Source organism: Apteryx rowi, unplaced genomic scaffold (genome assembly GCF_003343035.1).
Source record: "Apteryx rowi isolate R43461 unplaced genomic scaffold, aptRow1 scaffold_3, whole genome shotgun sequence".
Taxonomy (NCBI): domain Eukaryota; kingdom Metazoa; phylum Chordata; class Aves; order Apterygiformes; family Apterygidae; genus Apteryx; species Apteryx rowi.
In genome coordinates this window covers 8383482-8400226 of record NW_020449418.1, presented here as the reverse complement: position 1 = coordinate 8400226, position 16745 = coordinate 8383482, and the positions used below count along the sequence as shown (strand labels likewise).

Genomic DNA, 16745 nt, shown 5'->3' with positions numbered 1-16745 from the left:
GTGTCCGTAGGTGCTGCTCCCGGGCCGCTGGGCTTTGCTGCCCGGGCCAGGGAGAGCACGGCCATGCAGATGCAGACCTCCATCCTTTTGCTTCCTGTATAAAACCAAGCGATTTGTAGTCGATCACTGCATGAGCACTACGCCGCTGCCACAGGAGCTCCCCTTTACAGTCCTCAAGTTGGGCCCCTTGGATGCTGCTGCTCTTGCATGTTTTAGTACCATCTCTGTCACAGCACGTTACAGCGAATGGCATAGGGAAGCTCATAAAACGTGGCTTGCGCTATCTGTTTGGGGGAACGGGAATGCAGATAACAGGGGTCGCTCGGAGGCCGTTGCTGTGGGAGTCGCAGCTTCTAAATTGCCACGTTGCTTCAACCTCTCCCCCAGGARTGCAGTGTCGTGGAGGGGGTTATGTAAAGGGAAAGGAACAGAAGAATAATTGCAAAGCGCTATTTATAGCAGGGTGATACTTGCTGTCATGGGTCGTGCTGTGAACCAGCGAGGAATCTCGGAGAGTCAGGCAGGCAGAGCACAAGGCTCGCTCTCCGGCTGCACTTGGGCTGCTCCGGGGGAGCGGCCGGGAAAGCAGACCTGGCCAGCTTGGGGAGGGCTTGTTTTGTGTTTTCTGAGGATGAGCCTTGACCTGAAAACAAACTTGTAAACCCTGGCCACTTAGGTGGGATATGCAAGAGGAAGTGGGAGTAACAGCTTGCAGGCGAAGGTGCAGTTAAACCATGAAAGGCGAGGTTTAAGCTGACCCCAGTGTTGTGACCCGCAGTTGCGCTGCGGTGGCCCAGCGGTGTGATGCCGCGTGGTTCCCAGAGCGGTCTCCGGTGAGGACAGTGCAGTGGAGAAGCAGTGGTGCCGCAGATTAAAATTAGGGAAGTGCTCGAATTTCTGCTGGGCTTTACACACACAGCTATCTCACAAGCTAAGCAGTGTCTTGGGGCTTCTGGGGCGTCTTGCAAGGGACACAGCCTCTGTGCCCACATGCAGGCCATTTACTACATGATGATGGGAGCAGCTCTGGATGCCCATCCTGGATGCCAGAATTGCCTGTCCGCCCTTTCCTTAAACGTGGTGTCATTAAAGTACCATGCAAGGGATGGGTGCTGCAGAGGGGGATGGCTGAGGCTGTCTCCAAGCCTCCGCACTGGGCAGCGCGCTTCACTGGTCTCCTCCGCAGGGTGCAGATCTGAGGAAATGGGTTTCTCTTGCCGGACTAATGGGGAGCAATAGAGGAGAAACTGGGTGACGTGATGTTCTCTGGCCTGGGCATGAACTAAGTTAGACTGGGGAGTGTAAGTGCTACTGCCAACCTTAATGCAACTAACCTCAAGTGTTTTAATGCTTTGTTATATGGAGATAAATTTTTCATGTATTGTTGGAGTGCTTTTTCTCCTTGAGCAGATAGGGTAGCCAATTGTATAATAGTTGGGACTTTACTGCATGACTTGTGATTAAGAAGCCCATGAAAAAAAAAACCTGCCACATAAGTCAGTCTTCCTGTATGCATCTGCACATCTGTGTGGAAACGGGGAGTGCAGGAAACGAGGGGAGAAAAAGCATTGGTATTCRCCCTTCAGAGGGCATTTGAAATTCCTGACCGGCTTTTGGTAGGTATAGGCTCATTTCAGGCATTCTGTGTGCATAGCACATGTCCCACAGAGCTTAGTATCATTCTGAAACAGTCCAGAATGATGCAATGCTTTTATTTCATTGGAGAGTGTCCCAGGTATGTGAGAGCTATCTCTTCAGATTGTTTGAGTATGTTAAACACCTTTTTAAATGAGCTTCCACCTGGCACTGCCTTCTTGTATATCCATCCTTGATAGTGATTTCTGCTCCCTTAATGCACAGGGAAAAGGACTGTAAGGATGTACCTACATGTGGAAAAACTCAGACTTGTTTCTAGGCAGGGCCAGAACAACACAATCCCCATGGAAAAGTCAAAGCTGAAATCCATACTTACATCTGATAACTGCGGGTCCTCTTGGACCTTCTCCTGCCAGATACAGACTGTAGGTGGTGAGACGCTTGGTTCCTCCTGTATTAGGTAGATGCTAAAACTTCCTTTCCACAGACAAGTTTAACAAGCGGTATATGGGGGTCTGAAAAAGGCCCAGAGGGATCAAAGGCTGAAGTGATGGCACAGCCTGCTTTCTCGGCTGTGGCAGTGAAAGACAGTATAATATTGTATGTGAATTGAAGGCATTCTCAAGAAAGCGTAGCAGCAACGCACGGGCCTGGGCCTGATGGTGCTTTGGTCRGCTGCTGGGAAGCTGCAGGTGATTTTTCACTTCCTTTGCTTTGCCCAGGAGGGCTTAGGAACTAGAGGGGAAAGTTGTGGGCAGTAACGGAGGTGGCAGTATGCTGGGCTCGTATCCTGTTTGTTGGCGGTGGTCTGTCCCCTTGCCTGGCTGGGCTTTCCGTGATACCCCTGGTGTTAAAGAGCTCGGTGCCAGCTTGCGGCTGTCCCGTGTCCCTTGGGGACTTCACTGGGAAGAGCCACGGTGTGAGCCGTGCCCTTGGGCTGTGCCTGGCAATTAGGTGGTGGCACCTTCTGCCCGACCCATCCCACCACCTTCCCAGTGAGGAACAATTTGGCCACTGGGCCCATCCAGCTCCTCAAGCGTAACGAGCCAAAGGACCCACGTGCAAGATGCCAGCGCAGAGAGACCTCCCCCCAGGCAGGGGCTGTGCCACCCAGCGTCGGGCTAGGCATCTGCCAAGTGCTCGGTGCCAGGCGAGCGGAGAGGGGCTCCCGGCTGTGCCTTGGCCGGCCGCACGTACACGCTCCCTGGTGCGCTCGTTAGCCGAGCCGGCTTGGCTGGAAGCTCTGCTAATTGCAGCTGGAGGTAGGAGCCATCTCCCTGGACGGCGCCTCTCACTGCCTCTGCACTGCGTGGGAGAGGAGGCCTTCTCCAGGCAGGGGCTGCTGGGGGCCAGGCCCTCTCCACCATCTCCCCTCTCTGTGCTGCGGTCCGCACGGCCACGTGCTGAAGTCCGGAGGGCCATCGGCTCGCCCGGACTTTGTCGATGGCTCCCGCTTCCTGGCAGGCAGCCTCACRCCCCAACTGCTTGGCTGGGCAGCGTCCAGCAGGCAGAAGAGGAGACGGAGCATCTGTGTGCGGAAGCGCAAGATGGAGAGCCCTTTCCTGAAAGCACTCGCAAGCTCGCACCTCCGAGCCCAGCCAGCTGGCTTCGGAGCCGGGGGAATTCAGCCACGCTGCCTGCTCCGGCCCATCTGCAAGCGTAGCACTGAGTCACTGCGCCGCACAGACGCAAGGCGGCCGAACTGCCAGCGGTAGGGACCGAGGCTGTCGAATCCCCCCATGAGGGGCCCTCAGCTCTTGGGGCTGCTCTCAGAGCGCGGGTGTCGGACCGGGCTGCAGCGCGCCGTGCACCGCGCAGCGAGCGCGAGGGTGCAGGCTCGGCGAGGCTGCGAGTGATGAAGGGTGGGGAGAGGGAGCTGGTCCAATGGAGCTCACACACACATGGAAACTGTTCCCTCCGACCGTAAATCTGCAACGCGAGTGTCTGGCACCCCCAGCTGCCCCACATGCTGGAGCACTGGTGCTGGTTCGAGCGACGCCTGCAGACCGGGAGGGGATGGAAAAGGCGAGGAACTGTTTGTGATGGGACAGCAAGCCTAGGGAGAGAGGGCTGAAATTCAGGGCAGTTCAGGTATATACGAGGGAAAGGCTCTGCCAGGAGATCTCCAGCCAAAGAGTGGCCCTCTGAAGGTCAGCGCAGAAATGGTGTCATGCAGAAATTTCACAGCCAGCCTTGACAGTGAGCACCAAAAGCCCTAGGTGGGAGCTGCCCTGTGCAGACCTGGGAGACTGAGCAGAGCATCCGCCCCGCTGCCTTCCCCAAGCGGGAGGAGAGCTCTGTGCGAGTCCTCGGAGGTGGAAGATGCTGTCTTTGCAAGTGGCTATCAGAGTTGCTTTCTATATCCAAACCTGTCTGCAAGCTAGAACATAAATATGTTCTTTCAACCATGGTCATACTGTATCCCAGGACTACAGCATCCTCTGCTCTCTGTACCCATGCTGCATTCAGTCTCCCAGGATCACCAAAGGACTGCTCCGAGGCTCATTTTATACATGAACAAGGAGAGGGATCTAAAGCACCTAAACTCCGCTTGTTGTCACAACGGGTTAAGGGGCCTTTCCCTCTTAACGCACCATAAAAAAAAAGTCTCTGAAATGCGTATGCTTGGACTCTCTCAAATGCATCAAAGTCATGCTGCTGCTAGAGGCTCTGGCACCCACCCACCGGGGCTGGGGGACACGTGCAGAACTGGAGCTGTGATGCTCCTGCACTGGAAATTGGGGCAGAGACACACTCCAGCATGGAACAAGCAAAGCCGTAAAGCCGTAAAGCTGCCTTAATAAGGCAGTTAATGCCACCCAGATGGGCTCCATCCTGCCCGTGCAAGCAGAGAGAGGGGACCTGCAGGGCTGGACCGGGCCCACACTGACCTGAGACAGCATCCAAAGCGAGTGCTCTGCAGAAGCCAGGGGAGCCAGCCATCTCCAGATGTGGCAGCCTGAGTGCCTGGCTGTGTCTGGCATGGAGCAATGTCTCAGTGCCCTGCTGCTCCCCACATCTTGCATGCACAGCTGAACCTGTCCCCTCCTGCGACAGCAATGCCTTAACTGTGGCTGGAGTGGTAGCAACCCCAGCTGGGTCACCCCTAACAGCCCAACCCACCACATCGCCCATGAGTTTACAGCAGACACAGCATCTTCCAGGCCATCTCCTCCAGCTCCCCTTGTGCCAGAGCCAGCCCCTCTCCATGCTGGAGCTGTGTCAGGGATGAGCGCTCCTGTGCCACCGCCAGGCTGCAGGGGAGAGCTGGGGTGAGGCAGAGCCTTGGCTGGGGGTGCACCACACAGAGCAGCACAGTGCAACACCTGGGCCGTAGCTAGAGTGTGTGAGAAATCCCAGTCCCAGCCAGGGGCACGGCAGAGCAGCAGAAAGACTAGACTCATCGCAGAGTCTGCTGGCAAGGGGGGCAGAGACGCCAAATGTACCTTGTGAATGGGGAGGAATGGGAGTTTCTGGGCTTTCTGTGACCTCTTCCATTTTAACCTTTAAGCTGGCCCCGTCACTGGCAGGTGTGGTCCTCTTCCAGCCTTGCCCCATTAGGGATGAGCAGTTGATGAGCACCCCCATCTCTTCTCCCCTTCTCCTGCCCCAGCCATGCCATGCTGTACCCAGGAGCATCCCTCAGGCAGCAGCAGTCGGCATGCAGCAAGGATGGACACAGCCACTGCCCATATCTCGGGGGAGGCACCACGCCATGCGGGACACCAACCTGCCCGTCTCAACAGCAGCAGAGCCATCCTGGGGCTGTGGAGGAGATGGGCCTGCAAAGCCCTTCCCAGGGTGGGTGCATGATTGCCAGTGGAGCAGAAGGAATAACACTATGGTGAAAAGAAGCAGAAGAATGGAAAATGGCAAAAAGTTGCATTCGGTTTCTCTCTCCTCTGATCCTGCAGCTCTGCTCCCTTTCTGTGGCCTCCATTGCCTGGACCCTGTTAGGGAGAGGTGATGACAAAAAAAGATTTTAAGCCATTCCTTCATCTGCTCTGCTCCCTGGGAAGTGGAGATCTGGTGCTCTCCAGGCCAGTTTGCAAAGGGCAGTGCTAGGCAAGGGCGATCTCAAACACGCCACACTGCAGAGTGCCCACGTGGACTCTCCTGTCTGTGCCCTCAGGGCTCAGTGGGGATTGCTGTGCTTGCTGCTCTCACAGCATGAATTTTGCCTTGATGTCAGTGTTTGGCCTTTCTCCAGGATGCAGAAAAAGAACAGAGTAGACAGAGACAAGGGAGAGAGGCTGAGTGAAGGGAGTGCGGGGTGCAGGATGCAAGGCAGTGGCTTGGTGCAGCTCTGCTCGGGGAGCCACTGGCCCCTTCCCAGTGCCCCCGTTTGCAGGGGTCCCCACACCAGAGCGGCAGTGAGGGTGGCAACTCAAAGGCTGTGGAAAAGCGCTGCTCCTCAGGGCCTGGCTGGCTGCACCACTGGCATGGCTGGGGGAGACCCCAGGCTGCAGGACGAATGGCTGATGCTGGCCCCTTAGCTGGCTCTCCAGCAAGACAGCGTGCGAGACCTTTTCTCCTAGCTCTTAATGCTGAAATTCAGAAGAATAGGAGCAAGAATTGGAAGCAGGGAAGTAATAAGTGAAGCAAACCCATGCTCTAGCACTCCATGCCAACATGGGACTTTGCTGGTTGTTCCTGTGTATCTCACCCAACAGCATGGGCCGCCCACGAGTTGCAGCGTGGGTTTGCTGGGACACCTCACTGCGAAGGCACCTCCAGCCTCCCTACAACCACCCCATGTGCCTGGTTTCCCTCTCAGTCTGGACACAGAGCTTGCGGTGCTGCTGACAGCTGCGGATGGCGATGCTGCTCTCCGAGGCTCTGGGTGCATGCACGCTAGCAGGTTATTTGGGATCAGGAGCAATTCTCCTGACTGTCCCCATGCACCATGCTTTGGGACTCATTGCAGAACCATTGCAAAACATGACTTCGTTTCCTTTCCCTAACACTAATAGCTATTCAGTCCACTGGACCAGGTGAGAGCCAGTCTGAAATAAGCCCCCTGTAAGTGCGCAGGGTGGACATCGGGGCCGCAATGTCATGTGTTTTGTTCTCCAGACCTGCTCCTGCCCTGGCTCAGTGCTGCTTGCTAACACAGCCTGAGCCCTTCCTTGTCACACACAGCCTCCTCTTCCCTTCCTTCTCAGCAAAAAGCAAGCGCTCAATCTGGCAGGTGGTAAACTGCGTAGATGCCAGCACGGTGTTTCCAGAGCTTGCAGCCAGCCCATGGGCCATGTGGCCTTGTGATGCTGCCTTGGTGCCCCTTGCTCCCATTGGAGTCCATAACTGATCAACGCTGCCAGCAGGCCAGGACTGATGGAAGTGGAAAGGATTTATAAGCAGCAGAGCACTAAGCAGCAGGGGGAAGTGAACTGCAAGCAGCGAATTAAACAGGTTAACAAAAGTATTTGGAAGATGGAGCTAAAGAGCAGGACCAGGGTTGCACGGCACTGCCACCCTCAAATCTGCTGCACCCCTGGAGACCCCTTTCAGGGGAAGATCCTGTAGCAAGACGCAGACCAGGTCTAGTGAGTTTTGTGGAGATCGTGGCCCACGTTTCCCTGCCCTTGACAGTCTGGAAGAGACAGGCAACCAGCATGGGTTTGCCAGCTGGAGGAAGTGCCCCACGGGAGCAGGAGGAGGTGGCTGGTCTGAGGGTGCTGTGCTTTCCTGCAGATAAAGCTGGCTGGGGATGATATGAAGACAGAAGGAAATTTGGGTAAGAGAGGCTGTGAGACAAGGCATTTACCTCCATTAGAGCAGGAAGGATGAGGAACAGCACAATAAAAGCAACAGACTCCAAGGCAGAGACTTCAGCAACTTCAGAGAACTGGTGGGTGAAAACGATGCCAGACACAAGTCTAAGCGACAGAGGAATTGGGCAGCATTAGCGGATCCTGTACCTGGATCAAAGCAAGGGCCTGCCATGCCCAGACGGCTGGTGCGCACAGAGGTGCACAGCCAGTGCTGTGGAGAGAGTGGAAGGAAGAGACGGGCGCCCACGATGCTGGTCCCTCTCAGGTCCCTCTCAGGTCCTGGCACCCTGCAGCGCGGGGCCCCTACACTGCGGCATCTTTGTGCGATGGCCCCGTCCTCCCCTTTGAACCTGCCAATGCTGCTGGCTCCACAGCCTGCTCTGGCAGGGAGCTCCCCCGGCGAATTAGGTGATGTGTAAAACAATACCGCTTTTTGTTTGCCTTCCAGCTCCTGGCAGCCAACTCCATTTGAAGCCTCCTAGTTTGGGGTCGTGAGGAGCAGCGAGGTGCTGTTCCTTGCATGCCTCTCCCAGGCCTTTCATGATTTCACAGACCTTTTCTGGAGCGTCCCCTGATAGGTTCAAGGTGCAGGTTTAAATCCCCCCCAGTACAGCCGAAAGCGAGTTTTGTAAGAGACTTCTCACCCAAGTTGTGAGCTCTTCAGGACCTCGGCACAAGAGGGACACACACAGAAAATGGAAAACAGGTCCCATTTCTGAGGTGTATGATCTTCTGAGAACAGAATCAGAGAGCCTGCCTCACAAGAGGAAACCAGACTGGGAAGGGTAAGGAGTGCGGGACTAAGCATAGCAAAAAATCCTTCTTCAGCTAGAGATGGAGGAATGGGAAGAGGGGGTGCTGGAGGGAGGGGAAGCTGCTGGCCAGGGACACCAATGTGAAGACAAGTGCATTGAGGAGCTGCCTACAGCTTCTGCCTGTTAGGAGGCCAGGAGAGCTGGGAGAGCAGGCCAGGTTGTGCAGGTGAGGACAGTGATTTCAGGTTACTTGGGCCGTGTGGGATTTGCCTGTGAGTATCATGAGAAGGGCTGGAGCTGTCTCAGTGCCAGGAGTGGTCATCTGAAAATTTGCAGAGAGCTGGGGAAACTCCAGAAAGCTGGGGAAGGCTGAAGACAGTGCTGAGCATTAAAGAGAGAAAACATGGAATCAGGGAACTACAGACCCTGTTCCAAATATCAGGTTTCAGAAATACACATGAACAAATAATCAAAGAAGCAGATGATTTTGTCAAGAGCTAGTTGTATCCAAGCTATCTAACTACCCCCATACTATGATAGTAGGACCTGAGGAGCAGGAGCTCTCCAATATTTGGACTTTTGCAAGGCTTTTGTCTTGAACTGTAATCCGATCACCCAGTAAGGAAATATAGTTTGGGTGGAAATACTGCATGGTGTAGCCCAGCTGGGTGAAAGCCATGCTGGGAGAACAACCAGCAGCGGCTCTCCGTTGAGGTGGCAGAGTGTGCTGAGCGGAGCAGGGGGGCGGCTGGGAAAGAGGGATGGGGCAGGGCTGTGCTGGCTGCAGCAGGAGGCAGCAGGCAGCAGGGACCGCAGGGAGGCACCGCTGCATTGCCCTGGGCCTGGCTATACCCCCATGGGGCACCATCCTGTCGCTCTGGAAATGATGGAGGATTTGCTGAATGGCTCTTGAGTCCAGAGGGTTGATAATTCTGGGTTTAATATATCAGCAAATGTTCTCTTTGGGGAGAGGCTCCGTTCAGCTTTGTTTGTCACAGGACCTTGCACAGGAACCCCAGATTTGGGTCAGCAAGTCTGGAGCTCCCACAGTACAAGAAGCCCATAAAAATCACAGATAATGTTAAAAGCTGCATCAGTCCAGCCTAGCTTAAGCAACAGCTAGCAGTGTCTTGAACAGGATGTAAGGACCTCCACAGGGAGAAAGCTTTGGATACTAAAGATCTCTTTAATCTAGTGGAAAAAGAAAGAACAAGAACCACTGGTTGGAAGCTGAAGCCAGACAAATTCGAACTGGAAATAAGGAGTGGGATTGTTAACAGTGCGGATGTTTAGCTGTTGGAACAAACTCCATGGGAAGTGGCAGCTTCTCCATCCCTCCAAACTTTCAAAACCAGAATCACTACTTTCCTGGAAGACGCTCTTGCCAAAAACAAGCCATCAGGCTCAAAAGAGGGAATAAAACAGTGAAATCCTCTGTCCTGTGATATATAGGAAAGCAGACCAGCTAGATTAGCCAACCCTTATCTCAATAAGGGTTGTTTGGACTGTGTAAAAATTCAGATTAAGGTGCAGGAACAGAGAAATATAAAACAGGCTGTTGAAATTTGAGCATGCCTAAGGGACAGAGGAAGAGTTTGGGCAGGTTCAGAACAGGGAACGAGCAAGAATGAGAGGATGACGGTGGGTGGCAGCCAGTTAGCGCTGCTGGTGACATTGCGGGGGCGTGGGACCGTCCCCGGTACGGCCCTGGCAGCTGCAGGGAGCGAAGCAGGCAGGGTTACGTGCCCCCGGGCAGAGTCCCCAGGAGCAGCCACAGCGGGAGCAGCTTGCCGTGCATCTCCTGCAGGTCCCCATGAGTGCGTGAGGCCGTCGGACATGCTGGAGGCTTCCCCGGCCGCTGGGTCGCGTGGCTCAGCCTGCAGCGGTGCAGACCCCTGGGCTCCTCTGCGCTGGGCTGAGCACCACGGGGCCGGCAGTGTGCGTGTCTGAAGTTCAGCTGCCTCTGCTGGTTACGGCCCCCGGGGGACTGAAAGGCCTAGGATCTGCTGCACTAGTTTTCTGGTTATGGCAACATCTTCTCACATGTGGTTAGCGTGCAGTTGAGCAAACTCAGGCAGGCTGTAAAGCTGCTTTGCTCCCTCAAGGAGGGACCGTGGGGGTACGCTCCTGCGCCCTTTGTAATGGCTCTGGAGACAGGAGGATCTGGTTAACAGGTCTGTCTGAAGGTCTAACAAATCAGCCTCATTTCCAAAAGCTTGAGTTTCTAAAAGCTCCTGCAATGAATTAAAATGCGCAAAGAGATAAAATGGGACCCTCTGGGCTTTCCCTGTCTAATGGAAAGCTCTTGGGCCTTCATTGGCCCCATGGCACTCGGTAGATATGGTCGGCCTGAGCTCTACAAATCAACTCACTTGAGACAACTGCCCTTCCTGCCCATAAATCAGCTTTGCTGGCCAGGAGACCTCCTGAAGTGCAGAACGGCTTTCTTTGTTCAGGTGCTCTTAGCCTGCGGCTCTGCCGAGGGCTGTAGTGGCAGCACTGCTTAATGGTTCTGCAAAGTAATTAAAGCAAGAAAGCTCCTTCGGTTCCCCAGGGACTAATAGCGGACCAGATTCCTTTCTGTTATTCCTCCTCTAACATTACAGCTGTATTATTGGCTCCGGCCTCACAACAGAAGCACTCTGCAACTCCAAAATCCAAATTGTTTCCAAGGTTGCATTGGTCGGAGCCGTGCACCTAGCCAGAGAGCACCACTCACCCCTCCAAATGGGGCTGCCTCCGCTGGGCCCCCGGCGAGCTTGCTGCGAGGTGCCACCTCTGTCGGGGCGGGCGCTTGTCTCTGCAAGGAACGTCTGGCACAGGGCCGTTCTCAGCGGGAGTTACTGAATGGGAGGGACTGCCAGCCGCTGCCAGGCTGGGGGCTTGGGGAGAGGTCATTTACCCGTGGAAAAGCCACCCTTGTCGCTGCAAAGATGGGTGTCAGGAGCAACTTTTTCCCAAGCTGGTAGCTATTTGAACAGGAGCTAGTCAAAAGGAACCATAGCTGCAGGCGCCCAGCCGCCCAGGAGCAAGCCCCTGATGTGATTTTAATCGGGGTTCACTCATCCAAGAGGTAGGAGCTGTCCTGGAGCATCAGCCCAGCTGGAGGGAAGTGCCCGCACTCGGCGGTTTTGTTTTCGTCACACTAGGTGCATGTGTAATTCATCATCCAAATACCCAGTGTCACCAGCTCCTGGTAATTTATTGCAAGTAACACGATTTTGGCCCCTGTTGCAAGCAGTCTTGCGATGACGTGAAAAGCTGCAGCTGTCTTCAGTGCTTTTCTGCAGTAAGCTGACTAGCTTGAGTTCCTCAAGGCCTGAATTGAAAGGCTCCTTTTCCAACCCCTGGGTCATTTTTCTGGCCCTCCTTTGAACTCTCTTTGGTATTTCCACATCCCTCTTGAAATGTAGACTTCAGAGCTATTGTGAGAACAGTCTTGCAGCAAGGCAAGGTAAAACTGCTGCTCTCCTCCTGCTGACACTGGAGGGACATGTTAGTCCCCCTGTTCCCAGCACTGCCCTGAGAGACCCTGCAAGGCAGTTTGCTGTTGCGGCACCGAGCCCTCTGCTAAGCCACAGCTTTGGAAAGAGCCTCCCAGCCCACAGCAAATGCTGTGTCCTGCCCCCAGTGTCCCAGACTGGGGACCCTCCAGCATTGCAGGGACACGAGCCCTGCCAGTGCTGCTCACTTCCCGGTGGACCACGTCACCACCTCTGAAACCAGGGGCACCTCTTCCTCAGAGTTAATATTTCCCAGGTGTGATCTGTCCCCCAAATCTGACAAAAGGAGGTAGCTGAGGCAGCAGCTACCAGTTGCTGGTACGGCCTGGGAGCAGCACACAGAAACGCCGCGACGTTTCCCAACCCGTGAGACTGTCAAAAACTCTTTGTGAATGGTGGCTTTGTAACCGGGGCCTTAGGAGGGAGCCCAGACTGTCACCTTCGCTGCCGGGCCGGGGCAACCAGCAGCTCTTCTGCCTTGGCAAAATGTTACCATCAAAAGCTGTGACAGTTCGTTTAACCTCTTGAGAGCAGAGGGAAGCAGGGGTCGCAGAAGCAACCTCCGAGGCACTGCTCTGCCCAGAAGGGCTGCTGAACTGCAGAGCCGCTATTACCGGCTTCGCACATAAGGTCGTAACAGATCCCCCAGCCCAGTCTGGAAAAGAGCTCTTGAGACCTGTGCTGAAATTTCAAGGGTGGCCAYGAAGTTCCCGAGGAGAGCCTTTGATTTGCCGGCTGTATTCTCTATCACTGCCATAAATTCATGGGAAAAAGCGTCGTGTCAGTGGAAATGTGTAGAGGAGGAGAGAAACCCCAAGGGGGCTGCTAGAAAGAATTAAGAGTCTGAGCTAACAGGTAGCTGGGGGCACTGAACTCATTTATTTTCATCTTGCAACCTTGGAGCTAAACACTGCAATCTGTGTGCACCTTTGGCCTCGCTATAAACTAGCGTAGTTATTCATCTGTAACGATGCCTGCTAACCGGCACAGTTCGTAGCGGGAGCTGACAATGCGATGCACTCCCGCGAACGCACGAGCAGGGCGGGTTGGCACAGCCTGGTGTGGGCACGTGCTTCCCGCTGGTGACAAAAGGCCGGGAGACATCAGGCGGTGCATGAGAGGAGACAGGTCCCCAGGGTGCGGGGCAGCACCGCCAGCCTGCAGAGACGGCGATGGCAGCCCACAGCCGCAACGGCACACGGGTGGTGTTGAGCACCTGCAGCTTGTCCTCTCCAGGAGCTTCGGCCTTGTGGGCTGAGCCTCCTCGGGGTGCACAAGTGAGGTGCGTGCCTCTCCCTTCGCTGCCGCGTCTCTTGAGTTTGCAGAGGAAATATTTACCGCACTGGCGTGGCACAAAGCTCCATGGTTTGGGTTCGAAGCAGGGAGAGGAGGGCAGCAGGAGGCTTTTCTTGCAGCAGCTCTGTGGCTAGAGCTTACCCAGAAAGAGGGGAAGTGGGTTTGGATCTCCCTTTGCCGCGACAACCCGGCACTGCTGGAACAGGTCTGCTCCGCGGCCAAAAACGCAGGCTGAACTGGGCCACGGAGAGGGACGAAGATCCGTGGTCTGGCGTAGCAGGTAGGATATTCCTTTTGTGCCGGTTGAGCCTGGGCTGCTCAGGGTGTGTTTATCCAGAGGACTCATGCGGCACCCCCTGCGCTCGCAGCGTTTCCCGGTGTCACCCCAGGGTGCCTGGCGCAGCGGCAGGGACAGAGCCCTGCTGTGCAAACACCTGAAGCTGGAGACTGCCCTTTCCCTTCCTACAACCCTGCTTCATTTACCACACACCTCCCAGCTTCTGCAGCGGATGAGTGGGGGGCCCTGCAGACGGCTGCCTCCGTCACCGCGCAGCCTCGCCTCCCTCCCTGGGGCTGGGGGCCCATCCTGTGTGCCGAGCAAGGCCGTGCCCTGCGGGAAAAAACAGTATGTGGTGACGTAATTAAAGGCTGCATCATTAACGCATGTGTGCAGGGGCTGAGCGTTTCCTATTTCTTGAGTGCTTGACTTCCCCACCTTGTGTTCTTGGGTGCTTAAGTCCATGTGAGGCTTTGAAACAGCAGGAGAAAGACCTCTGTGGAGCACCCTAAGCAGCAGGGCCACCAAAAACGGCATGCCGCAAACCTAGTCTGAGAGCACGGGAGAGTTCTGGTGTGCTCCAGCCCCAGGTAAAATAGTGGGGTGGAGGGAGACCTGTGTACTTGGTGAAGCCACAGTCTTCAAAGACATCATCATCATCATCATCATCATCATCATCATCATCATCATCATGTGTGTGTCAGCTGAGAGGGTGCACAAGTCTGCAGCTTGGCTACGTGCAGGTTCATGGGAGCAAAAGAAGGCACCGGTGGTGCTTCCCACAAATCCCGCAGCCCAGCCGAAAGGAGGCTGCAAAAGCTCCTTTAGAGGATGTCGGTGTCTCTTAGCACGGGCAAAGCAATGTTCTTTTTTCTTAATCGCTTTCCTGGAAACAGCAGTGTCATTTTGGCTTGAACTACACAAGAAAGCTCAGCCCAAGGCACAGAAAATTTTCGCCCCAATAGCCAAAGTTTTGCCAAGCCGTAAGCAGTGAAACCAGTCTCTCCTGGCCTGGCGCTGCCAGCTCCCGCTGCGAGGCGCGGGGACCGTTGTGCTGCTGACTGTCCCCTCTGCCCCGCAGGACTACTGGCTGTCCCTCCTCTACAAGCGGCTCATCGGCCCCAAGGTCCTGGCGATCCACGTGGCCGGCCTCCAGCGGAAACCCCGGCCCGGCAGGGTCATCCGCGACAAGCTCCGCATTTACGCCCACTGCACCAGCTACAACAAGTGAGTCGCGGAGGGGCGAGGGAGGACGTTTCTGGCCGGGGACGCTCCGGAGCACCGGCACCGCCAGGGAGCAGCCGGGCTCGCAGGGGCCGTGGGGAAGGTTTGCTTCCCAGGGGAACGACCCGGGCGCTGCTCTGGCCGCCGTCGCGGCGGAGAGAGTGAGTGGGAAAGGAGGCACCTCCGATGAAAGTCACGGAAAGCCGGTGCCTGGGAATGGGGCCGGCCGGGGCCGGGCGCGGGCGGCTGCCGGACAGCCCCGGCAGGCAGCGGAGATCAAGGGAGTGGATTTCACGAGGGGCCCCCGGTCGGGTTACCCGCCGGGCCGCGCTCCCCCGGCTGCCGGGGAGCCCGGCCTGGTTATTGTTTCGCTGATAAGGTCTTTCAAAGCGCCCCAGCCAGGCGGGGGGGGCAGCCGCCTCCTCCGCGGACACAAGTTCCTATTGTGGAGGAGGAGAGGCTGTTTCTTTACACAGTCCAGATGCTTTCAACATGCCTCCAGCTCGGTAGGAAACCTTGTCCAGTAACTGACAGGTGCAAAGTGCTTTATAGCCTTTGTTTGGGGCTGTCTGATTAGGCAGCGACAGAGGGATCAGTGTCCGGACCTGTCAGTTAGGTGCCCAGGGCGGCGGGGAGCAGACGCCACTCAAGCACCGAGCGCCTCTCGTTCTCAGCCTAGCTGCCCCCTGGGCCTCACCATCCCTGCTCTGGGCACCAGCACAGGACACCCCCTCGAGCTGTGCCGTCCCTGGGCCTGCTCCCCTCCATGCGGGTATGGCACAAGGCAGGGGAGGGGAGGCTGCAGAGGTTTCGTTGCAGAGCTGGGCCTYGCAAGGAGGAGGCGGCAGCACCTTGCAGGGGGCAGCCGGGACGGTGACGTCCCCTCCTGGCAGCTGCACGCGGCCGGCTCTTGCACACGGACCCCCAAATCCTCTTCTTGGAGGCAACGCTCCCACGGCACGTGCCAGCGCCCCCCTCGTTTTTCTCTCCCCCCTTGCAGCCACAACTACGTCCGAGGGTCCATCACCCTTTACATCATCAACCTGCATCGCTCCCGGAAGAAAATCAAGCTGGCGGGGACGCTGCGGGATAAGATGGTCCACCAGTACCTGCTGCAGCCCTACGGCAAAGACGGGCTCCACTCCAAGTAAGTGCGGTGCTCACTGCCGGGGTTGGTGCTCCTGGCACCACCGCGCTGATGCTCTTGTGGTCCCGCAGGTCGGTGCAGCTCAACGGGCAGCCGCTGGCCATGGTGGACGACGGGACCCTGCCCGAGCTAAAGCCTCGTCCGCTGCGGGCCGGCCGCACGCTGGTCATCCCCCCGCTGACCATGAGTTTCTACGTGGTGAAGAACGTGAACGCGCTGGCCTGCCGGTACCGGTAGCCCGGCCCTGCCCGCCGCCGGGAAAGGACCCGCCGGCCCCGCTCCCGCCCTCCGCGCGCTCCCCGGGACGCGCCGCTTCCTCAGCCGCCTTGCACAGCTTCGCAGCAATGCCGCRTGGATGCGGCCTCCCTGCGCGGCACCACGCCGTGCCCGCGGGGCCCYGGGACGCTTGGTCGGAGTCAGGCCGTGCCGTCCGGGAGGGGACGGCCAGCTCCGGCGCCAGCAGCTCCCCCGGGCGCCCCTTCCACCCCGTTTCCCGGCTGGGAGAGGGCGGCAAGGCCTGGCCGGCGGTGGCCGGCAGTGACGGGCGCTGGCGGCCACCTCTCCGGGTGCACAAGCGCATGGAAGCAGCTCCCTCTGCTGCCATGCGGCTGCTGCATCGCCGGCCCCGCGGCCAGCGCAGGGATGCTGCAGGCGCGCAGGGGAGCGGGGCAGGCCCCCGGCCGGGCCGGGCACAGCTGGGCGTCCAGCGGAGGGACGGGCTCGGCTGGCCCCGGCGTGGCCTCCGGGCTCCCGCGCGGGGGACCCAGCCCGGCCGGCGAGGGGCAGGCGGTGGCATCGCCTCTCCGGCCCGGGGGCAGGGATGTGGGGGCAGCGGGTGCCGGCACCGGGGTCTGGCCTGAGGCGCGTGGGCAGGGCTCCGGGGGCCCGTCGCTGTAAATGTTAATTATTAAATTATATGCCCTGGAGAGGAGCGCTCGGGCGCCTGGAAGCTGGGGCCAGCGGGCGCCGGGGGCCGAGGAGCCCTCCGTGCGGCTTCCGCTCTTGCCGGGCAGGGCAGGGCGGCGGTGCAGGTGTTAATATTTCCTTCCGGCAGAGAGATTTTATTGGCGCACGAGCAGCCGGGGCCGCCGCGAGCCGGGCGCTGCGAGCCGCGACACGGGGAGAGCGGACGGGAGATGCAATAAAGCTGCGCTGTCACCCCGCGCCCGCCTC

At 57.3% G+C, this 16745-nt stretch overlaps 2 protein-coding genes across 2 annotated transcripts in view; both read left to right on the top strand.

Moving 5' to 3' along the window:
- The window catches only part of HPSE2 (heparanase 2 (inactive)), a 111265-nt gene extending 95376 nt beyond the window's left edge, over positions 1–15889 (top strand). The window contains exons 10-12 of the mRNA XM_026069694.1: positions 14283–14428; positions 15426–15572; positions 15644–15889. Coding sequence (XP_025925479.1) covers positions 14283–14428; positions 15426–15572; positions 15644–15809 — 459 coding nt within the window. The 3' untranslated portion in view covers positions 15810–15889. The remainder of the gene's footprint in view (positions 1–14282; positions 14429–15425; positions 15573–15643) is intronic.
- Positions 15890–15916: 27 nt separating this feature from the next.
- HPS1 (HPS1, biogenesis of lysosomal organelles complex 3 subunit 1) overlaps positions 15917–16745 on the top strand; it is a 6506-nt gene continuing 5677 nt past the window's right edge. The window contains exon 1 of the mRNA XM_026069693.1: positions 15917–16219. Within this exon, the coding sequence (XP_025925478.1) occupies positions 15917–16219 (303 nt within the window). The remainder of the gene's footprint in view (positions 16220–16745) is intronic.